The sequence below is a fragment of the Leptidea sinapis genome, chromosome 1 (assembly GCF_905404315.1).
Source record: "Leptidea sinapis chromosome 1, ilLepSina1.1, whole genome shotgun sequence".
Classification (NCBI taxonomy): domain Eukaryota; kingdom Metazoa; phylum Arthropoda; class Insecta; order Lepidoptera; family Pieridae; genus Leptidea; species Leptidea sinapis.
This window is the reverse complement of record NC_066265.1, coordinates 2,724,637-2,749,546: the sequence shown is the minus strand read 5'-3', so window position 1 is coordinate 2,749,546 and position 24,910 is coordinate 2,724,637. Positions and strand designations below refer to the sequence as shown.

General features: G+C 34.7%; 1 protein-coding gene and 1 long non-coding RNA gene across 3 annotated transcripts; both read left to right on the top strand.

Moving 5' to 3' along the window:
• The first annotated feature begins 5,807 nt into the window (after positions 1 to 5,807).
• LOC126969111 (uncharacterized) lies at positions 5,808 to 6,939 on the top strand. Of its 2 annotated transcripts, none has more exons than XR_007730353.1 (2): positions 5,808 to 5,889; positions 6,309 to 6,939. It is a non-coding gene; the product is annotated as an uncharacterized LOC126969111 (long non-coding RNA). The 2 variants fall into 2 exon arrangements; XR_007730350.1 differs by lacking the exon at positions 5,808 to 5,889 and adding an exon at positions 5,896 to 6,194.
• Positions 6,940 to 18,842: 11,903 nt separating this feature from the next.
• LOC126969091 (rhodanese domain-containing protein CG4456-like) lies at positions 18,843 to 23,916 on the top strand. The gene is made up of 4 exons (XM_050814396.1): positions 18,843 to 19,606; positions 19,744 to 19,938; positions 22,422 to 22,584; positions 22,665 to 23,916. Exons 1-4 carry the CDS (start codon positions 19,492 to 19,494, stop codon positions 22,714 to 22,716), a joined length of 525 nt encoding a protein of 174 aa, XP_050670353.1. The 5' UTR covers positions 18,843 to 19,491; the 3' UTR covers positions 22,717 to 23,916.
• The last annotated feature ends 994 nt before the right edge of the window (positions 23,917 to 24,910 follow it).

The window sequence follows — 24,910 nt, the reverse complement described above, 5'->3', positions numbered from 1 at the left end:
AAATAAAAAGAATCATCACTCTCACTCTTCTACTAAATTACTATTTATTTTGATACATTAAAAACAGCACTAACCGTATAGGGGTCGGACGTGATGTCCAAGAATCATCTTGATTGTGAATTATTAGAGTATTGTATGATGATGAAGACACATCAAGTGAACTGCGGTTACTATTACTTCCACCCACTGAATCCTTCAATGAATTACGATTGCTCCCCGGAACACTGTCCTAATTGAACAAAGAAAGTAATGATTTAATCATAATTTAAACATAGTACTAATAATACACTGTAACATATTACTTTATAGTCTAGTTATATATGGCGTGTGACGACGACAGCACTGGTGATGCCGTATACACGGGCCATGCAGGTCTCTCAGGAAATCGTCGACCAATGCCGGGAGAAACTTGTGTCTTCTATCGAGTCCTCTCTCGAGAAGGTCGCTGAATGGGGTAAATTGAACCTTGTCCAATTTAACCCGCAGAAGACTCAAGCTAATTTCGCGTTTACCACTAAAAAAAACCCCATTTGCCGTATCACCACTCTTCGACAACACTTCTCGAGCGATTTCCAATTCCGTGGCCATCTGGAGGGCAAAGCGAACTTGGCTTCGAAGAAGCTGGGGGTCATTAATAGAGCACGGCAATACTTCAAGCCGGCCCACATTCTAGCGCTCTACAAAGCGCAGGTCCGGCCACACATGGAGTACTGCTGTCATCTCTGGTCTGGCGCACCCCAGCATCAGCTCGATCCATTTGACCGCGTGCAACGCAGAGCACTTCGAATTTTCGGGGACCCAGTGCTCTGTGAACGGCTGGATCACTTGGCGTTGCGTAGAGACGTCGCTTCATTGTGTGTCTTCTACCGCATTTATCATGGGGAGCGTTCCGAAGAGCTGTTTAACCTGATTCCTGCCGCCGAATTCCACCTTCACACGACACGCCACAAGTTAGGATATCATCCCCACCATCTGGATGTGTGGCAGTCTTCCACAGTGCGGTTTTCAAGGAGCTTTCTTCCTCGTACCACAAAGCTGTGGAATGAGATTCCTTGTGCGGTGTTTCCGGGACGATATGACATGAGAACCTTCAAAAAAATCGCGTAAGGTGTACCTTAAAGGCCAGCAACACTCTTGTGATTCCTATGGTGTTGCAAGATAATGTGGGTGCCGGTGATCACTTAACACCAGGTGACCCTAGTTTACACTAGTTTGTCCTCCTATACAATAAAAAAACAATAGTTAAGCTTAAATAATTTCCAGTACAATTTTTAAGGATTTTTTTCATAATCTTTGTGATTGCTTTATGTCTAAATAATAATAATAAATTCTTTATTGCCATACAAAAACATTACAAATATAAAATTAATAATTAGGCTATGCCATTGAAACAAAAGGCAAAAGGAAAAGGAAAAGGCTCAGCTTCACCTGACATTGAATCATGGATTTATGTTTCATGCAGCACTGTTTTTCAGCCATCCACTCCTCCCTGAGGTGTTGGAGTGGGAGTGGATGTATTGTGGCTTTTTTTTTTTTTATAAAATGTAATATTAAAAAGTATTCTGATTACCCTTGCAAGTGTATGTAAGTGTGTGTGTTTATACTCAAAGTCAAAGTCAAAAAAATCTTTATTCACTGTAAAACTTTATGAGCTATTTAGTGCAAAACAGGATGAAGTACAAAAGTTACAATAGCATTCAAATGAGTATAAAAATATTCATTAACAAAATTTAGAACATTAATTCCAACTATCTTTATCATTCAAATAATCTTTCACATTATAATAGGCCTTAGATGTTAATTTATTTTTTACGATACATTTAAATTTTTTAATAGGTAATATTTTAATTTCATTTGGGAGTTTATTATAAAATATAACACAATCCACTTTAAAAGATTTAGAAATTTTACGGAGCCTAGTAATACTATTTGTGACTACCTTTAGTGAATTCCTGTTATTATTGTTGGGATTGTGATTCTCTTGACCCTGTGGTTCTACTCTTGCTGTATGTCTCACCACATACCTCTCCTCTCTTGACAAGTTCTCATTGGATGTCGACACATCTGTCTCACTTCCTGAGAGGCTTTGATGAAAATTGCTCGGTACTAAAAATTTTATAATACTAATTAATGGTGTAATACTGTTTGTTGCGATAAAATTGTTTTTTTTTTGTGTTTATTAGCTAATTATATTCATCGCTCCTTTTTTGCCATATAAATATCAATTTATCATAATATATCACAATCTTTGTCACTATATGAAGACTTTTTTATTACTATCTTAATATGCTTTCAGTTCTCATTCTATATACCATTGAATAAGTCTTATTAGGTACTTAATGTGTATAATATAACAAATCCTCACAAAAAGATGGAGCTGACATTCTTTTAAATTCAATTCTTTATAGAATACTGGCATTCTCTTAAAACAGAATATTGTGCTCACTACACACTGTAGAGACATTCCCAAATGTTCTAATCTTAAAGATTTAAGATAGATGTAATATAAAATATTTCAGTTAGAAAATAATAATTATACAAGTACTCCCTAAGACGATTTACTGTTCTCTGAACTTACTTTGTTTTTGAGTCCTTTGAATATTATTTCCAAAAGAAAGGAATCTGCCTGGTGGTCGTATAGATCCCATGTTTTCAGTTTTCTGCACTAAGGATCTTTTCCAATTATATTCTAGTTGTTAAATAACTCTTCAAGAATATGCATAAACTGGAATTCACACATTTGTAACACATTTTGAAAACAGATGATGATTCTGTTATGCCTTAACAATGGAAGATATTTAACAACATCAGTTAATATTGTTACTAAATATTTTACTGTCAAAATATTCAAACCGTAAAACTAAAATTTATATCTATTGAGAATTTACTTATCCAAGTCTTCAATTATTTTCAATTTTTAGTTATAATTACAGAGTTAGGCTTAGGTATGTACATTAATGTGAAGTGTGAACTGACGCAGTTGACACTTGACAGTCTGACACTGATTACATAGAGTACATTAAAAACACTTAAACCAAATACATTTTTTTTTTTTTTCTTCTTTTGGCAATAGCGTTTACTTTTTGCCAATAACGGAAAGAAAGATTGGGAAACTAAGTTAAAAAAGGATACGGAACACGGGAAAGGATCAGATAAGTAGAAAGAGGATTGAAACGGATATTAAAAATTTCATAAATATACATATATATACTTGCTACTTACACAACATTACAAATATTTAAACTTTAATATTATTCTGAAGAATGAAAGATGACAATATTTTATAAAATTTACATGGATACATAATTAGACAGGATATACAGGTAGGAAAAGGAACATTAAGAGATATTAGATCATTCAGGAATGAGGAGCGGTCGTATAGAGAACATGAAAAGAAAATGTGATCTAGATCACATTTATCGAATTCACATTCACACATGTCAGTAGATACAATGCCTAATCTATTAAGATGAACAGGAGTGCAAACATGACCCAAACGCATTCTTATGATAGAAGAACATACTAACTTATTGCATTTGGCACGGAAAAACCATGGTTTAAATGAAATAAGTGGCTGAAGGTTAAAATATTTCCTGCCTTTTGATTGACCAGTATCAGTCCAAAGTCTATTCCAACAATCCTGAAGGTGAACTATAGGAAGAGCACCTAGATCCTGGCAAAAAACTTTATAAGGGAAAATGTCGCCATCGACCACGGCTTCATTAGCTAGTTGGTCTGCTTTTATATTACCAGGAATGTCGCTATGGCTGGGGATCCATACAAACAACACAGAAAGACAAAAGTGATTGCATTTATTTAATAGATTTCTTATTTCTATGACAACAGAAGAAATGTTTTTTGATTTAAATGGGAACCTATTAAGAGACTGTAAGGCACTTTTTGAATCAGAGAAAATTATTGTTTTTGGAAGTTTAAATAGAATAATATATTCAATAGCCTTAAAAATACCATAACATTCCCCAGTAAACACCGATGTTTCCGGAGGAAGTTTAATTTTCTGTGATATTTTAAATTGAGCGTGATAGACACCTACACCAACGGGATCCGAGGAGGAATGTTTAGACGCGTCTGTGTAAATATGATGGTAATCAACCCAAACAGTATTTTTAAGAAGATTAAACGAAAAATTTGTACTAATATCGTGCTTATTTAAATCTGAGTTAAAATTAATTTCTGGAAGCAACATTAATGCTTCAAAGCTAGTACTGAAAAGAGGATAATTAATGGATCGATGAATAGGAGCTTTTATGTTGATAAATTTCTTAAAACTATTGATTAGACAAGGTGGTTTTTTATTTGACCAATATGCAGATGAATCTATATAATGAGAAAGTTTCTGAAGTTTGTTATAAAGAGAGTGGTTAAGAAACTGAAAAGATCGGAATATAAATTTGTCTGCTAAATATTGACGACGTAGATGTAGTGGAGGATCACCACATTTTACTTGAAGAGCATTGATAGGACTTGACCGCATAGCACCAGAAACTACTCGTAAAGCTTTGGACTGTATGAGATCTAGTTTTTTAAATGCCTTAACACTACCAGGCTCCAGCAAGAATGTACCATAATCTAATATACTTCTTATAAGAGCATTATATAACAATTTCATGCAAAAAGGGTGCGCACCCCACCAAACACCTGACAGACATCTTAAAATATTAAGAGTACGCTCACATTTAGCATTTAGGTAATCACAATGTGGGATACCAGTTAGTTTCGAATCTAAGACAATTCCCAAAAACTTAACATTATCTTTAACTGGAATCTGATAACCCTCATAAAATATAGAAATAGGAGGAGGAGTTCTTGATCTCGTGAATAAAACTATTGTACTTTTTTCAGGTGATAGATCAAGGCCGTTTAAGTCCAACCAAGTTTTTAAATTTATCAGCGGTTGTGTTATAGAAGAACTAGCTTTTTCAATAGAAATATCACGACAGTAAATTAATAGATCATCAGCATACTGAAGAACATTTACACTATTAAGTGATGATTTTAAATCGTGTGTATAAATATTATACAATATTGGGCTAAGTACTGATCCCTGGGGGAGGCCCTTTGAAACAAGTCGAGTAATTGACTTCCTGTCATCTACTTTCAGGGTTATGTATCTTTCGGAAAGCATGTTTATGATAAAATTTGTTAATAGCAGAGGTATATTAAGTTGTAAAAGCTTACTCTTTAAAATACTTATTACGACATTATCATAGGCACAATTTATATCTAAGAACGCAGCTATTACTGATTTATTATTTGAAAATGATAATTGAATTTCAGAAATGAATATACTTAAGCTATCAATAGTACTTTTCCCACGTCTGAAGCCGAATTGGGATTCACATAATAGACCGTTATGCTCAAGAAACCATTCTAAACGATTTTTTATAAGATGTTCTGTAATTTTCATCAAAACAGAAGAAAGTGCGATTGGGCGATAGGCAGAATGGTCTGAAGAACACCTATTAGGTTTCAGTAAGGGAATTATTTCTTGACGTTTCCACGTGGAGGGGATGTTACCAGATGTCACTATGGAATTTATAAGAGATAAATAATAAAATAAAGCATCATCATCTAAATGAGAGATAAAGGAATACGGAATACCATCCAGCCCAGGAGCAGAATCCTTAACATGAGACAATACACCTTTTAGTTCAGTGAGAAAAAATATACTGTTTAAACCAAAACAGTTATCATTATTTATATTTATTACAGGGTAAACAATTATTAAGTCTTCAGGAACGAAAGGTGGAGCCAATTTATCTTAAAAGCTATTAACTAAATGAAAAGGGATTGATTTTGGAGATGAATCTTTGTATGCAGATCTAAACCTTCTTATATTTTGCCATACAAGAGATGGTTTGACATCAGGTGATATTGAATAGCAGAAATTTTTCCAGCCATCAAATTTCTTTTTCTTTAGAAATTTTGAAGTTTCTGACATACTCTTTGTAAGAATTTCAAAATTCTCATCAGTGGAACATTGACAGTATGTAATTTCAGCATATTTTCTTCTCTTTACTGCCTCAGTACATTCGTTATCCCACCAAGGAGGAGAAGGAATAAAACCCAAAGAGCTATTTTTACTTGGAAATATCTCATTGGCAACCTCAATAAAGATTTTTGCTAAAGAATCTGCACACTGAGATTCTGTATCTGGATTAATTTTTGGAAGTGTAATAATTTTGTTTTTTATTAGATCTTTATATAAATCCCAATCAACACCATTAAGCTTATATTTTAAACGAGGAGAATAAGTTTTATGTAATACTTTATTGTTATTATTGCAGGTTGGAAATGATAATAATAGTGGGAAGTGATCACTACCAAAAGTAGATCGTAATGGATCCCAGGACAAAGAAGAAGCAAGATTAGGTGTAGTGACTGTTAAATCTGGAGCACTTGGGCCCTCGTCAGGATGAGAACGTCGTGTAGGACGACCATCATTTAATATACACAAATTCACTGAATCAAATATATCTATTAATGTGTTACCATAACTATTAGAAGATAAGTAACCCCAGGATTCATGGCGACAGTTAAAATCACCAAGGATCATAAAAGGCTTCGGAAGAATGGAAATAATATCTTTAATTTCATTTAAGATTGCAGAAGAAGGATGAGGTATATAAATAGATACATAACAGATATTTTCAACTAAAGCAGCAATAATAGAAAAATCATTACTGTGAGAAGGAATAGAGAAGAGAGAAAAGGAAAGAGGGTGTTTCACAAGCATGGCTACTCCGCCATGCCCATCCACACGATCTTCTCTGAGACATGAATAACCACGAATCTTAAATAAAGATCCTGGTTTCAACCATGTCTCTTGAAGAGCACAGATATAAGGTTTATATTTATTTAATAAATAAATAAGATCACTTTTTTTAGGAGTGATGCTTTGACAATTCCATTGAAGAACTTTGTCCATTGGTTTATAAATTTAAGTAATTGCAGAAACTAATAAGGCAGCGTTGGACGGTGAAAATTCATTCGATTGACTAAGAGATTTTATAAGAGAAATAATTAAATCAATTACTGAGGATTCCAAAGGATTTTCATTTTCTTTGTTAATTAATGCACATCCATTAGAGGGTTGGGGAATATTAAAATCCCTTAAAATTTCTTGGTGAGCAGATTTGTCATATCCTTTGCTAAGTGTAGGTGGAGGCTTTGGTTTAACAAAAACAGTTTTTTTATATGAAGTATTGTTTATAGCTTTAGGTGTTGAATGTTGATGCTGGGTTGGAAAAGTATTAGGAGTGATGTTAGGTGATGAGAGTAATGTATCTGCATATGAAATTCGAGAGACAGATGGATGTATCTTTGAAGCTTCTGAATAGGAAATACAGTTTTTAGCCATTGATTCCTTTATATGCTCTTTGTCTTTCATATTCTAAACATTTTTTATCAGTTGCAATATGGGAACCTTTACATAAACAACAAGATATAAAATCATCTTGAACAGAGCAGTTATCACCACTATGTCCTTGACCACATCTAAAACATCTTGGTTTAGATCTGCATTGAGATTTCACATGACCAAACCGACAACAATTGTAGCATTGAATAGTAGGATATATATACAAGTCTACAGTAAGAGAAGTGTAGCACATATATACTCGTTTAGGCAAAAACTGTCCATCAAAAGTAAATACCACAGACTCAGTACATTTAAGATGGTTTTGTCCATCAATCATCATCTTTCGTTTTATTCTCCTAATTTTTATGATTGGGCCACAGCCAATAGGAACAGAAACTTTTATTTCCTCTTCAGACCACTCAGCTGGTACTCCTCTGACTATTCCTATTCTACTCACAGAAAATGATGGAATAAAAGCCTTATATTTTTCATTTTCTAAATTTTTGTTTTCAACAAAGTCATTTGCATCTTGGTACTTAGAAAAAGAAATAGATAACCTATTCCGGCCTATCCTTTTTAAACTTCCATTCACAATATTTTTAATAGAATTTCTTTTGAGAAAACGACCAAATGTAACTGGATGTAAAGTAACATTATCATCGGGAGATGAATACCGTTTCTGAATGTGTACAACAAAAGGAGCAGCATCTAATGAGTTATATAACAGCCTTGCAACAGGGGGCTGTGGCTGTTGTGGAGTGTCTGTGTTATTTTTTTGTATGGTCTCTACTACTATAGAAGAATTATTGCAGGAATCGACTTTGGAAAGAATTTGTTTGTCACTAATGTCTACACATTTGCAATCACTTTCCTTAATATCCTTTTTATCACCACGGTGTTTTCGTCGTCTTTTATTACAGTGTCTGCATATTCTGGGTCGAGCTGACACTCTTTTACGGCCACTAGATGTCTGAGACACAGAACCATCTGTATCCATCGTGCTACCTTCGTCATTATTAGATATTGTCACTACATGACCTATATCAGGGGCTGTCCCCCCAGGATCATCCGGGGGGTCCATCATATCATATAAAAGTGAAGAAGAAGAAGAAGAAGACTTACCAATAGGATGAAATTTACACAAATTAACACTTTAATAAAAACTAACTACTAAAATATATACAAACTACAACTTATCTGATCAAAATATCAAAATATTTACATGGAATTTAAAAATAAAATGAAAAATTATTAAAATTACGTGCGACCGATCTTAAGTTTCCCGCCCTTTTTCTTTTATTAAAAACCAAATACATATAAATAGAAATAATTGCTATTTAGTATCAGCTGCATGGTCCCCGACCTTTGCCTGTCCCGGAAGGGAAGAATGGAATGAACATTTTCCCCTATGTCAAAATTCATTATTTTTGGAGTTTACTCCCTAAGAATCAATTTTCATATAAGGCGCCCAGTATGAGTAAAATATGGAGAGTAAAACCTACTCATCAAATGGGATGGTAACGTTTTTTTCATTGAAATAAAAATAGACTTTGTCTGCTTACAAATAAGGTAACAATTAGCATTGTATTTTCCTGTCGGCCACCTAGCGTTACTTTTGAAAATTATTTTATTTTGGAAAATAAGAAGTGTTGTGGCTAATGTACGTTAGTTTCCTAAATTTTAGTAGATGGCGTTGAACCACAGACACCCAGAAAGATGATGAGCAATTACTTGCAGTGAGCAAGATATACTAATTTGATACAAACTGCAAAAAGCAATAAAAAATATGATTTTTAAAAATATATTAATGAAGAAACATAATTTGTTCTTTATTTTGATATTTTTCTTTTTGTATTGAAGTGCATTGTCTATATGTATCCAACGTCATTGCATTAAACAATATAATAGACACTATAAAGTAAAAAAATAAGCGTAGTCTTCTACAACTTAATAATCATCTCAATTTTGGTGTTCTAAGTAAAATTAAATTAAAAATATTAGACTAAAAGTAAATCAAATTATTATGGCAATATAATGTACATATATACGGTCACCTCCCGCCGCGCAGCGGCCCCGCAAAATCATCAATATCGGTTGAACCAGTCTAAAGTTACACACAATCAAAGAGTATAATAATATATAGGGAAAAGAGAGCCCTCTCTATGCAGAACTGTCTATTTGAAAACTAGCGCCATCTGGAGATTGGCCCCGAAAATAACTATATATAAGCTCGAAATTATAAAATTCATTTTTAATGTTGTGACGCAATTAACTAACTCTACATGTTGATGTAGGTATTGCAATTTTTTACCATGTTGAAATTGCGCGTAGAGTTAGTTATTTAATTTTGCCAAAACATAGAATATAAAGGATTTAGTTGAGTAAATATGCAAAATGGAACACGAGAGCTACATACATGCGCAAACGCTAGAAGTAGCCGCCATTTAATGACCAGTGGGCAGTGACTCAAACAAAGAAAAGTGTCAAGGTTTCAAAGCGAGTGACAGCTGGCAAAGCTTTCATTTTCGGGCCAACTAACAGATGGCACTACAGTCTTCTGAAAACGTTACCTTAAAGGCTGATTTACACGTATTAAGTTGCCAAGTCTCTAAATTTTAACTAAATTTCAAGCGACTTAATTTCCGCATCGGACGTGCCCGCGGTCACTGGTAATTCAAAAAACAACGAGAGCGGCTGTGCCCCGGGGCACTCTTTTACCTCACCCAGTTTTCACCCTTATTAGGTGTACAAGATGGTTTATTTACCTACGCAGTTGTGAACGAGTGAAGTCCCATACACATTTCGATCCGTTACGATTCAAGGCCACCAATATTCGACGTCATAGCTTTACGGACATAGCACTTATGTGTTCACTTGTTCCCGGGCGGCGCAGCGAGCGGTCGTTATCAAGACTTTGCACGAAGATTGTTCTTTGTGAAGATTTTGGCATTATTTTATAATGAACATATAATGTTCATTACAAAAACATAAAAGGAAATAAATAAAACAAGTAATTAACAATATTTATTTTAAAATATACCTATTTTTACACTTATTGTCGAATGAAAAAACTGTGTCAAATAAAAAAGAATAGACATTATGAATAATTTATACATGGTCTTATAGCTTGTTTCAATAGCTTTCAGTGACAATCACTCAAATCACCCTAGTTATAAGCATTTTGTAACTACACGTAAAATAATACGCACGGGGAAAACGCTGCGCGAGCGCCGAACCCTTGCCGATCTAAGGTGTACATCGAGCGGCGGAGCGCGCCGATACGCAAAGGTTAATTTTAAGTAACCGTTTACACGTAAAAATACTAAATAACTAGTTAAACTCATTTATTCGCTCAAGATGGCCGACCACAGAACAAATAGACCCCTAGCGGACGACCAACATCAACAGTGCATTCCAGACTTGATTAAATTTGTATTAAATGAGGTATTGGATGAAGTAAAAGATGAAATAATCAGAGAAGCGAGAATACCTAAAAGACTGTGGGTAATAAAATGGATAAGCAGGAGAAATGAATATGGCGCAAGTACAACTTTGTTTCATGAACTAGCAGGAGAAGATAAAAATGAGTATTTCTCTGCACTGCGGATGTCAGAAGAATCATTCAATTACTTGTTATCTAAAGTTAAACATGAGATACAGAAAAGAGATACTGTGATGCGCTCTGCATTAGAATCAAAATTAAAATTACATATTGTATTATATTTTCTCGCTACTGGAAATAGTTTCCGCAGTCTATCTCACTTTTTTAGAGTTTCTAAATCAAGTATATGTTTGATGCTGCCTTACGTGAGTGAAGCTATATTTCATGCGTTGAAAGATTTTATAAAGGTAAGAAAAAATATATTTACACTCAGTATTTATTTATTAATATTTAACTAATTGGCTGAGCTTATTAAACAAAAAAAAACATGTTATTTATCATTAATTAACTCACAATTAAACAAACTAAATAAATAAAATTACTGCTCCTCGACCTCCACAATAGAAGCTACTGCTTGTGACAGAATATCAGGTTCAAGGATACTTTGTGATAAATCTCCAGCTTGGGAATAAAATATTATAGAATTTTCTCTTTCTGATTGGGGATTACTGTATTGTATGGAGGTGTTACTGTAGAAACGCTGTCCAGAGTTGCTGCAGGAATACTTTGAGGATTCTGTCCAATACATGATTGTGAAGGTTCTGGGGACTCAACTTAATACGTATTTGAATAAGGCGATGGAGTAAAACGGCTACTCTGTCCAATACATGATTGTGAAGGTTCTGGGGACTCAACGTTATACGTATTTGAAGAAGGCGATGGATTAAAACGGCTACTATTATTCATTGGCGAAGGGGTTCTACTACTGTTCATTAATTGTTGTATACGCATATCGGACAAATAGTTTTGGATATGTTTTTGAGCTTCCAGCGCCAAAAGCAAAGGCATAGCTTTTAACTGTCCTGCAACACTTTTAGCAAAATGGTCAAACTCGTGTTCAGTAGTAGATTGCGAACTTGCTGTATTCATAGTATTGTTAATGCAGCTCACTTTATCCACAAGTGAATGTAAGTCCCGGAGTCTTCTTTTACGAGTGGCGTTAGTAGGATTTGGTATTGTAAATTGATGCAGGCTCACTGATTTCATCATCAGTTGTTTGATCAATTGAATTGTCTCCACGATTTTCTTCATTATTCTCCTGTAACAAAACATAAATAAAGTGTACATAAGTACACAAATGTTTCATTCAAGTATCTTTTCGTATTACAGATACCTACTACAAGTACAGATTGGGATATAATAGACACAGGATTTCGAAGAAGATGGAATTTCCCTGGATGTTGTGATGGCAAACACGTCGTGCTTAAAGCACCACCCATTTCTGGAAGCTTTTATTATAATTATAAACATTCAAACAGCATAGTACTAATGGCTCTTGTAGATGACAACTACTGTTTCAGCTATGTAGATGTTGGATGTAATGGTCGAGTCTCTGATGGGGGAGTCTTCAGAAACTGCAATCTGAGTGAGGCCCTGGAGAATAATTTACTTCCAAATGGACGTGTCATTGTTGGTGATAACGCCTTCCCCTTGAAACCGTATCCAGGGAGCCAGTTAACTTTAAAACAAAAAGTTTTTAACTATCGTCTCTCACGAGCACGGCGCATAGTAGAAAATGCGTTCGGAATTTTAGTTGCTCGATTCAGAGTTTTTGAAAGGCCTATTCCCATCAACCCTGACACAGTTGACAAGGTTGTCAAAGCCTGCTGCGCTCTACACAATTGGCTTCGTAAAACAAAAAATAATGTAAATGCGCCAACAGTAGACATTGAAGACACACGCAATGGCCGTGTTATTCCAGGTGATTGGAGAGAAGTACCATCAGAAGGATTGAAAGATCTACCCACAAGTACTCAAAATCATTCATCTCGAGATGCCCGAACGATCCGTGACAATTATGCTGACTAATTTGTAGGAGAAGGATCAGTTGATTGGCAAATGCGAATGACATGCTGAAGTTGTAGCAAGCAGTAAATAAAAAATAAATAAGATAATCCCTGATTAAAATAAATATAACATGCTAATTTAAAACTAGTTAAACGTTTTGCTGTACTTGTTTAAAATTAGTATGTTCTTGATAAATAAATACATTTACTCACCAAATTACTGTGTGCTTTTCTCGATTCACTAATATTCACCGAATTTAATGCTTGATGTAACATATCAAACCATTTGATAGTTGGCTTGTAAATGTCATCAGTGCCAGACCCAGATTTTGATGAATCTTTAATTTTTTTCAATTCTTGCGAATATGTTGATCTAATACTCTTTATTTTTGTTTCAACTTCTTTAACACCAAAATTTGCAATCGCCATGGCTGACGCTATAGCGGCAAGATGATGTTGTTTTGCTTGCTTATTTCTGTAATTTAAGCTTTTAATATTCCATAAACAATCGTCCTTTATGTATTCTTCAATGAATTCGCCAGCTTATGCTTTTCACTTAAATTTAACTAAATTTTGCCTGTCCAAACGTGTCAAGTGACACGTGCCACGCCCACCAACTTAACCGAAAAATAGACAAAATTCTATTCTACCTTGTTTAAATTTTAACTTGCAACTTCTTACTAAATTCACTTTTTACACGGGTTAAGTCACTTAAAATTAAGTTAAAATTTAGTAATTTTTTAGTCAACTTGATACGTGTAAATCAGCCTTAAGGCGTCTGTCCCACCCCTGCATATTTTGTCAACAATGGGAATTGTCAAATGACACCTACCTACCTAAATAAACATAAAACAACATTATAACGGACCAGAAAAAAAAAGGCGGGAAGTTTAGAAGTAGGCGGACGTCCTTTTTTGGCAAAACTTTTGAAAGTTAAATTAATTTGATATTATAGGATCAGTTAAGTTGTAAGGTGTATATATAAGTAGTTAGTGTTTATTATTTATAGTTTTAGTTTTTTTCTCTTCAACTGGTAAGTCATTTTATTGTATTATATGTAAATAGAAATTTTCTCTTGGCGTCCATGTTGGAGCCCGAAGACCCTGGAGGGGCATCCCTCCAGGTGTCTCATGTAGTCACAATAGATGCGTCGGGAATGGAAACGGAAAGTTCAATTATAGATACGGACTGTTCGGAAAACACGAAATCAATTAAAAGAAAGAGAATCTCAGATAGAAATCAAAGGAAGAGAAAAAATCACAGATATAAGGGTCCATCAGATTCCCAATACTCTCCCAATGATTTGAAGGATAATGTTATTCCTAACATGCTTGAGTCTAATGATAAAAACACCGAAATCCACCATAATGAGGTTGTTCAGTCTAATAATATCACAAGTAACCCTCGTTCTGCTCGGTCACTTTACCACGCGTCAGACCCTGCGCCTTATGTTGTCCATGTTCAAAAAATCTTACTACCAAATCAAACCGGATCTATTCACCCAGTACAATTTGGATTTTTCCTTAAAAAAAGTTTGATAAAAAACATTGTAGAGGGAAGCATCAAAAAGATTGGAAGGAATAGGTTGTCTTTACAATTTAAAACATTTCAAGATGCTAACACATTTCTAGATCACAAATCTCTTGATGTTAATAAATACAAAGCATTTATTCCGGCCTTCACTATCACCCGCATGGGAATTGTGAGAGGTGTGCCATGTGACTGGGATGAGAAAGATATTATAGAAAATATTGAGCTTCCGCAGAACTGTGGAAGCATTTTGAAAGTTCGGAGATTAAACCGAAAGGTATATGATGGAGAGACACCCAAGTTCATTCCAACTGAGACCGTAGTTTTAACCTTTGACGGGAAGGTGTTACCTCCCAGGGTCTTTATATGTTTCAATTCCTTATCTGTAGAGCTTTATATTTTCCCCACGCTGCAATGTTTTAATTGTTGCCGTTTTGGTCACACCAAAATGCAATGCAGAGGCACTCCAAGGTGTTACAAATGTGGTGACAACCACTCAGGTATAAGCTGTGAGACTGAAAGGAATGATGCTGTCTGTATCTTATGTTCTGGTTCCCATTTCGCAACCGACAAAAAGTGCCCGGAGTATGCTAGACAAAAAGCTATTAAGGAAACAATGGCTAGAAACTCTATATCTTATTCAGAAGCCAGTAAAGTCCATCCACCAGTTTCGAAATCTTATGCTGACGTTCTTGCTTCTGCTTCATCGGCCCCTACTGGTCCAACTATTACGTATTCCAACCCCAATAATTTAACAAGCCTTTCTACGAGTCCCACACAGTCATATAGGAAAACAGTATTCTTGAAACCCAAAGTTCGTCCCAGAAATTCTAGTAAGGGATATGATCAAAAAGCGCATGCAGAGCTTATCCAAGATTACAGCAACATTTCTTCCTTTTCTACAGGTTGTCTCAAAAATTACAATGATTTGTCAGAAATAATAACAAAGGATCTCATCATTTCTATCATTCAGTACCTTTCACAATCTAATATAATTAAAATACCGTCCAACGATGCTGCTACTTTGAAAAGTTTTTTAAATCATGGCCAGTCAGGACCATCCACAAAACCAGTCTCTAGTGATTCAGTGGAATTGCCGGAGTATTAATAGTAAAAAAAGTGACCTAATTTATTTATTGAATAGTTACAAACCATTTGCAGTCTCTCTTCAAGAGACTTGGCTTCGTCCCGGATTCAATTTTAGAATTCCAGGACATATCTGTCTTAGAGAAGACAGAACAGATGGGTATGGTGGAGTTGCACTAATTCTTAGAGGAGGTGTGCCCTTTGTCCACATACCCATCCCTAATCACAGTGATAAATTTTCCATTATTGCTGCTAGTGTAAATAATATTTGTTTTGTAAATATGTATATACCTCACCCTTCCACTGAAGTCTTTGATGATATTTGTAGCATTCTATCTTCACTCCCGCGCCCTATTTTAGTCATGGGAGATTTCAATGCACAACATTCTATGTGGGGAAGTTCTAAGTCTGATCATTATGGGGCTAGAATCTTAGACATCTTAGATGATAATAATTTATGCCTTCTAAACTCTGGCTGTTCTACTAGAAGGTCACAGCCCCATGAGGGTATTAGTGCACCAGACCTAACCCTGTGTAGTCCCTCCCTTGCCCCTACATTAAACTGGTGGCCTCTATCGTCTTCATATGGAAGTGATCACTTTCCACTAATTGTATCATTTCCTCAAAAAATTAGCGAAAAGTTGTCAAAGTCTCCTTCCCGGTTAAAATATAAACTTAAGGATGCTAACTGGTCATTATATAGAGATAAAGTTCAACAAAATTTATCAACCATACCTCCACTAAAAGATAGCAATAATCATCTTTGTAATGAAGCTTTTACACAGGCCCTACTACAGGCTGCTGAGGAAGTTTTTCCTATTAAAAATAATAATGGCAATGGGTATATTCCATCACCTCCTTGGTGGGACAGTGAGTGTTCTGCTGCGATAGCTGAGAGAAAGATAGCTGAAAAAAATTACAGAGAAAATTCTACATCACAAAATTTTAATGTTCTTTGTAATATTATATCTAAAACACGTAAATTATTAAAACAAAAAAGATTCAATGGCTGGAAATCTTTTTGTGCCTCAATTTCACCAGACATTTCTCCATCTGAAGTTTGGCAAAATATTCGTAGATTCAGATCCTCTTTTAAACCTCCAAGGTCTCCTCTTATGGATAGCAGTACAGTTGATTTGTTTCTTGACAGATTAGCTCCACCATTTGTCCCATCTATAGATAATATGTCTTCTAACTCACAGCTTTCTCTCCTCCCCCAGCATGATAGTAGCAATTCATTCATTTCCTTTAGCCTTTCAGAACTCAAAGGGGTTCTTTCAAAACTAAGGGACTCAGCCCCTGGTTGTGATGGAATTCCATATTCCTTTTTTCAAAACCTGAATGATTCCTGCCTTTCTTATTTTCTCAGTTTAATTAATTCAATCTTAACATCAGGTAATATTCCTCCATCATGGAAAATCCATGAAGTTATCCCAATACACAAGCCCAACAAACCAATTAATGATCCATCATCATACAGACCAATTGCATTAGCTCCAGTTATGTCCAAAATTTCTGAACATTTAATTAAAACTAGACTAGACTGGTTTATTGAGAGTAAGGGGTTACTATCACCAAACCAGTTTGGATTTAGGAAAGGCAGGAGTACAATGGATAGTCTCAGTATTTTTATGACAGACTTAAGATTGGCATTTTCTTACAATAAGTCTGTGTTAGCGGCATTCTTAGATGTGTCGGCAGCCTATGATAATGTCAACCTTTCAATTCTGAAACAAAAAATGACTAATTTGAATATCCCACAAATTTTTATAAGCTTCACAATCAATCTTCTCTCTGGTAGAATGCTTAAAGTAATATCAGGAGACTCCTACCAATCCCGTATTGCCTGGAAAGGTTTACCTCAGGGCTCAGTTTTAAGTCCTTTACTTTACAATATATATTCTCATGATCTGGAAGCCTCCCTTAAGGGTAAAGTTAACACACTCCAATATGCAGATGATTTACTCCTCTATGTGTCTGGTGATTCTGTAGACAACATGTCTGATACTATGACACATTCCCTTAAGTTATTAAAAGTCTGGCTTGACAATAACACTTTAAGCCTTTCGGTTCCTAAAAGTATTATAGTCTTATTCTCACGTATGAGACTTCCTCCAGCAGTATCTGTATTTTATAATAACATTAGAATTCCCACTAAAAGTGAAGCAACATTTCTTGGGGTAATTTTAGACTCAAGACTTACAGGAAGCCCTCATTGCTACTATATAAGTGCCAAATGTGAGAAGATTATAAACATACTGCGTTGTCTCTCTGGAGTTTGGTGGGGAGCCCATCCTTTCTCTCTAAAGCTTCTATATAATGCTCTAATAAGAAGCATTTTAGACTATGGAACATTTATACTTGAACCCTGTAATGCAGTAGCTCTCCATAAGTTAGACATTATCCAGTCTAAGGCTCTGAGAATAATTGCGGGAGCTATGCGGTCGAGCCCTATTAACGCTTTGCAGGTGGAATGTTCTGAAGCCCCCCTGCACCTCAGACGTCAATTTCTTTGTGACAGGTTCCTGTTTAGAGCATTACAAGTTTATACTCATCCTCTTTACTATAAGTTACGGTCTCTGTTGGAATGTATGGATTATTCGTACTGGGCTCATAAATCGCCGCCATGCCTTATTGTTAGTCTCCAAAAATACTTAGCTCTTCAAGCTCCAACACATAGATCACAATTTCTTCCTATATTTTGTGTTAACTATGATGCATTAATTTTAAATCCATCTATTTTGTTTGACTTTGGTGTTTGTAAACAAGATCCTTCTGCCAATGCCAAATTTATGGATATTATTGACAGTGACAGCCGATGGAAACATTGCCATTTAGTTTTTAGTGATTCTTCCAAACCCGGTCCTGAGAAGTGTGTGGGAGTTGGCATTTTTCATCAACAGTTTGGCATTGTACAGAAAATAAAATTGCCTCCAGAGACTTCAGTATTTACTGGAGAATGTTTTGGTCTGCTTAAGTCTCTGGAATACATTTTAATCATGAAATTAAAAAACACAATAATTTTTACCGACGCTAAAAGTGCCCTACAAGCCTTGGACAGATTTCCTTTTAGCAGTAACAATCATCCAGTCATTATTGCATGTCGTGATTTATTGTATCAATGTTGTAGCAAAAATTACACAGTTTCCTTTGCTTGGATTCCGGGGCACTCAGGAGTCTTTGGCAATACCAAGGCTGATAGCCTTGCCAAAGCTGCGGTCAATGACGGAGATCTGGTTCCGTACCAAAACTTTTGTTGTGATTTGGCCCTCCTTCCTAAATCCCAGTTATTCAACTCTTGGACACATATGTGGCTTTCTTCAAGTCAGACTAAAGGTCGATATTACAGCACGATCCAGGTGGATATACCTACTAAACCGTGGTTTTCAAATCTGACGTTTGGTAAAGCTACCACTTCGACTCTTATTCGTATGAGGCTGGGCCATGCATGCATTCCCTTGCATCTGGCAAGGCTTAACCTTTTGCCTAGTGATATATGTGAGTGTGGCAATGACGTTGGGGATTTTAATCATATATTCTTTGCCTGTCCTCGACATGACCGTTCCGCTTTTATTTCCTCGCTTTTGTACATTAAAATTCCTTTTCCTACTTCAATTTCTGTCCTTTTATCTAATATAAATATTGATGTATATAGAATTTTAGCTAGTTTTATTTTTCTTAACGATATAAAATTATAACCATTTATGTACTTATATACTAAATTTACCTGATCCTTTTCCAAATTCCGTTCCAATTCTCAATCCAATGACACACTTCCTCACCTTTTTGTATGGCTGACGCACAAACCGTGCAGGCCAATAAATGGCGCAAAAAAAAAAAAAAAACATTATAACGTTCCTTTCGCATTAAGTTAAATTAATAAAAATATAATTATAAGTTACGAATTCCTAGCGCATAGCCCTCGGAAAAGTGTTCTGTGGCATAGCCGCATAGGTAGTTCGCGGACTTTGAGACGCTAAATAGAAGTAACACATTACCTATTATTTATTAATGATATTGAATAGAATATTCGAAAGAAAAAAGTGATGTTTCACCAGGCGTGTTTTAAGCGTTTCGCAAGATCTTACCAAATAATAAAGTTTGCAACAGAAGCAAATAAGTCATTTCACTTAGTATGTTCTGAAACACCAAATTATTTCAGTAAGTCGCACGAAAAAATATATTATATACTCGAATAAATATAGTATATATTATATTTAGTCATTTGTCTTTCAATTTATTATTCCTACTGTTACTACTATTTATTTAAATTTGATATAATGTTTATATTTTTTCAGAATCGAATTTATGCGCTTTTAGCACTGCGCAAATAAAACGATTATATACGGAAAAAGCGAAATTGGAAGAAGTTATTGTTGATTTTGACCATGTTAAACAATTAGTAAATAACAAAAATACCCTCATAATTGATGTTAGAGAGCCTGAAGAGGTCAAAGAGCATGGGAAAATTCCCAACAGTATAAATATTCCCTGTAAGTATTAAAACAATAATTATTATGCAGCTGAGTTAAACAGTCCTGTTATTTGATATTATTGAAGAAGTGAACACAATGGATCTTCTGTCTGCCATTACCAGTTTTTCAACTTTTATTTAGTGAATATTTCTACACATAATACATCTCAACCTATATATGATAGGTACATACATAGCAGAGTGGTAGGGGTTCTCAACATAATTATTTAATTGTGGAAACTTTTATTGGTCAGTGATTTATATTTTAAGTTTTATTTTTTAAGTATATTAACTTGTACTGTTTGTTTCCCGAATAAAATAAATAAAATAATATCCTGTGTTCTACAACTAGCATCATATTTAATGAAAATCTGAATAAAGGAATTTTATGCTCATTCTAACATATAGTTAGAAAAGTTGGCATATTAATTATTAAAAGCGGATCTACCTGGCAGTGGAAATTCAATAGCCACAATATCCCTATGTAAACAGTTTGACATGAAACAACTACCCAAAAAAGTCTGTGAGATACCTTGGGCTTCATTTGGACTGAAGGCTAAGATGGCCTTTCAAACACCTGCATTGGTTAATTGGCATACAAGCAATGGTAATGTGTCATTAAATCTATATAGTAATAAAGTTCAGAGAAATTGAAATCTTGCCCGGTTACTCAAAAATTTAAATCCTACAAGGATTCTAAAATGATGTCCTAAAAGCAATTTGAAATGCACCTTGTTTAACGAGCTTTGTGTAAAATGCAAACATTGAGGATGTCATAAAATATAATGAAGGCTGAAAAAGCATACAAATCAACCTACCAGGAACCTGTTTAATAATAATAATTATGATATCACAAAGCTGAAAAAAGTGTGCAACATCTTTTGGCAGTGCAGAAGATTCAGAGGCAAAACCTGGGGTCTTGCTCTATAGACAAGTAGATGGCTCTATACAGCACTCATAAGACCAATTATCTCCTACACAGCAATAGCTTGGTGGCCCAGGACAGAGCTTGCGACAATACAAACCAAGCTGCAAATTTCCAGCGGCTGGCTTGCACAGCCATAACAGGATGCATGCACACTACACCCATGTCGGCCCTCGAAACCATCCTAGGGCTAACACCACTTTCAACATGAAGCGACAATGGTGATTCTATGTCTAAAGCTGTTTGGTGTATGGAAGAATGAAGTCTACCTTACAGATAATCTCTGCAATAGAGTAACAAAGGATTATCCACTCTGTAAGGCTGGTGCTTTATAAGATAAGATACCTAAAACACATGTTTTTCAAAAGAACTACCACATAAAACTATATGAGGATGCTGGCCAGTCAGGTTTAAATGAATTTACACAGACAGCTCCAAAATGGATGCTGGAACTGGTGCCGGCATATTCTCACAGGAACTGAATATATACACTTCAATACCCCAATTACCCACACAAAGCTCCATCTTCCAATGTAAGTGTGTAGCCATTAAGGAAGCTGCTAATGAAGTACTAAGACGGAAAATACATGGCAACAAAATCAGAATTCTAAAAGGGCTGAAGAGTATCACCTATAACTCAGCACGAATATACAAATGTCACCAAATTCTGGAATTAGTTACCTCGTATAACCGAGTAACTCTGCAATTGATCAAGGGATATAGCGGTTTGTTGGGCTATGATGCAGCAGATGAACTTGCAAGCCGGTCAGCAGCAACCCAAGTGGCTGGTCCACTTCTTCCACTGCCCATCAGCCAAATGCGCTCATGGATACACTCTCTAACCAATAACCTACACAAAACACGATTGATGAATGTCTCAAGATGCAGACAGTCAAAAGAATCAATACCCAAACTGACATGACGACTTATCAGCCTTAACAGACATGATATCCATATAATGATGAGCACCCTAACGGGTCACATATCACCAATGAAGCACCTTCTCGCAATCGGCGTAATGGACAGTCCTAAGTTCAGAGGCTGTCTAACCGAGGACGAAATGGTCACTCATGTAATCCTGGAATGTGTAGGTGTGGCCAACCAATGGCCAAAAACCTTAACGAATACAGGTGGCTCCAAGAATTCTGAACACCCCAGGAATGTTCTGAACTTCTGGAAGGAGCTGGGCTGGATGGAGTAACTGACCAATATTGCACACAAAATGGATCCAACTATTATATTGGTTTAATTGATGAAACAGGAGCCCCCTATTCCATACCATACAGGACTGAAATGCAAGGCAAATATGCAGGGAAATATTGTAACTGGATCAGAGACCTTTATTTGTAGGTGGACTGTATAATTAAGGATGTATTTGCTGACATGCTTCCTGAAACACAAAAAAAGACAGAAAATCTGATTACGGCTGAAAAGCTGATGGCAGATATATCTAGTAAAAAAAAATACTCAATAACCTAATAAGAAATGTTGCACCGCAGGCAAATAATAATTTAAAAATATTAGGTATATCTTTTACTCAGGTTTACCTGATACTAATTACTTGTTTTATTTTGCAGTGGGGACTGTGTCATCTGTTTTAAGTTCAATGTCTGATACAGAATTCTCCAAATCTTATGGTAGAACCAAGCCATCAGAAAACACGGAGATAATATTTTATTGTATGATTGGAAAACGATCAGGAATGGCACAACAGAATGCATTTAACTTAGGTTATAAAAAGTAAGTTCTTTAAATAATTTTAAATATGTAAACAAAGCCAATGATAACCTTTCACCTATTATTATAATTGTTTGTTTCAGTGTGAAAAATTATCTTGGAAGTTGGACTGATTGGAAAAACAAATCTAAATAATAGAATATTGTGCAAGTTAGCAACACATAATATTATGTTATGTAGTAAATGTGGAGGTTCCATATTTAACTTGTTGAAGTATGAATTAGACCACACTTTCATTTTTCAAAGGAGTAGCTGTTATTTTATTTGACATAAATTTCATTTAATTATATAATACTATTTCTTAAAACTAAATTTTGAGGGTTAGAAAACTATGGCCGATGTTTACTCTGTTACTAAGACTCCACTGTCAATTGGACTGTCCATATATCAAGAGGCTGTATTTCATAAACTACAATAACTAAAAGAATAAAGCTGAAATTTTAGCAGAGTAATTTAATATTGCTGCTATAACTAATAATGAAAAACCATGATGGTGAAAAAATAAATAAGAAAAAATAAAAAACATACCAAAATGCCCCAACAATGTAAATAAAAAAGTTGTACTTAAAAGTATAATATAATCGTAAATAATCTAATGTGATGGTACTGAATACTTTGTCTCAATATGATATTTGTGCAGAGATAATTTGTTCAAGACTTGCAGCAATTTCTGATTATCCCCAAAACTAAGCATACATTACACATACATACATTTTTGAGTTGCAGTTTTAGAAGAATGTTTCATGCATTAATAATAATAAATATAATTACATATAATACATCACACTAATAAATATAATTTCCTTAATGAAGAATTTAAAATAAAATAATTATTATTTGAAACACATAAAAAATAAAACATACTTCCTTAACAATACTATAATAATTTATTATTTCATAAGTTATTTAATTCTATTAGACCATTCATTCCAACTGCCCAAATATGTCTTAGACCTGAAACAAAAAAGATTATAGCAATCAATTTGACTGAGAATGACAAATTCATAATAATATAATGATTAACTCATAATTTAGCAGAATATATATTTTATACTCCAAAATATAACTCAGGCAGGCAGGAATAGTTCAGTATAGTGATGGGTAGGACACGATTTGAAAATGAGTTTGTAAGAGTAGCCTCTTTTTTGCACTGAGGCAGTACAATGTCCTACTTCAAATGAGGCGAGGCGACACTTTTGAAGTTACGAGTATAAATATGACATTTGATGTTATTGCAGTCGGAACAAACAACATAGTAATGTTATTATGTAGGTAAATAAAAAAAATAAAATTTTAAGTATAGGTAAATATATAATAAAAATTTTATTTAATAAACTGTAATTTTAATGTATTACAAAAAATAAGATATTCCATTTAACAAAATTTAATTTATCATTATTTATTGTGCATTTGTTTTAATTGTTTTGTAGCATGCCACTCGCTCCCTCACTCTCTCACAGTACACAACTACACACTATAGTGTAACAGAGTGAGTAGTTGAGTAGTGTGAGCGCGTCACGCGACTACCGCAACATAAAATTTGAAGTAGTACAATTTTAAATTTCGAGCTGCTCTTACACCGTCATGTACAGGACAAATGTACCGCCTCTTGTATGTCCTACTCAACACTAGTTCAGTAGTCTTTAGAGCTTTTTTAAATAGATAAAATTATATGAATAAATTTTTATGTTATAATATATTATAAACATTACCATTTTGGAAAAGAATGAGCTTTGATGAGAAAAGGAGGCAAAAATCTTATTGCCACTTTTCAATAAAGAAAATATTTTTGTTGTAATTTTTCTTTTTATGGTATAAAGAGGAAACATGTTTCAGATGGCCCCCAGGTAGTAAGTAATCACCTCCCTTCATCAAGCATTTCTATTACCATAGGCTATTGTTATGTGTGGTGTTACTATCCACAGTATTGAAAGACCAATCAGAATCAGAAATAAGTATAAGAAGAAAGTTTTCAACATGTACATACTTTGTAAATCCAAGTTTGAGAGCTTTATCAAGTGCCTCAGTAGAGCGCCTACCAGAATGACAATAAAAAATCAATTCATCAGAAGGCGAAGGTTTTGGACGTTGATACTGCTTCTTAAATTCTTCTTCAGACATAGTTGTAAGGGCATCATGCACAGTATTTACTGAAAAAAAAGCCTGTTCTATTTATTTATGTCTACAATGCTCCCCAATTCAGCATTATATCAATACATACATGGAATGTTAATACTAGAAGGAATTCTTCCTGTTGTTTTAACTTCGTCTGGGTTTCGAACATCTATAATTACTTTTTCAGGTTGTTGAATCACTTTTAGCATATCAT

What these genes read in the sequence shown, in the direction of transcription:
- LOC126969091 (XM_050814396.1), top strand. Translation starts at nt 19,492, where the DNA reads ATGTTTCACCAGGCGTGTTTTAAGCGTTTCGCAAGATCTTACCAAATA. An exon ending in TGAAACACCAAATTATTTCA is followed by an intron (nt 19,607 to 19,743) that starts GTAAGTCGCACG and finishes ATATTTTTTCAG; the next exon opens with AATCGAATTTATGCGCTTTT. An exon ending in CAACAGTATAAATATTCCCT is followed by an intron (nt 19,939 to 22,421) that starts GTAAGTATTAAA and finishes TTTATTTTGCAG; the next exon opens with TGGGGACTGTGTCATCTGTT.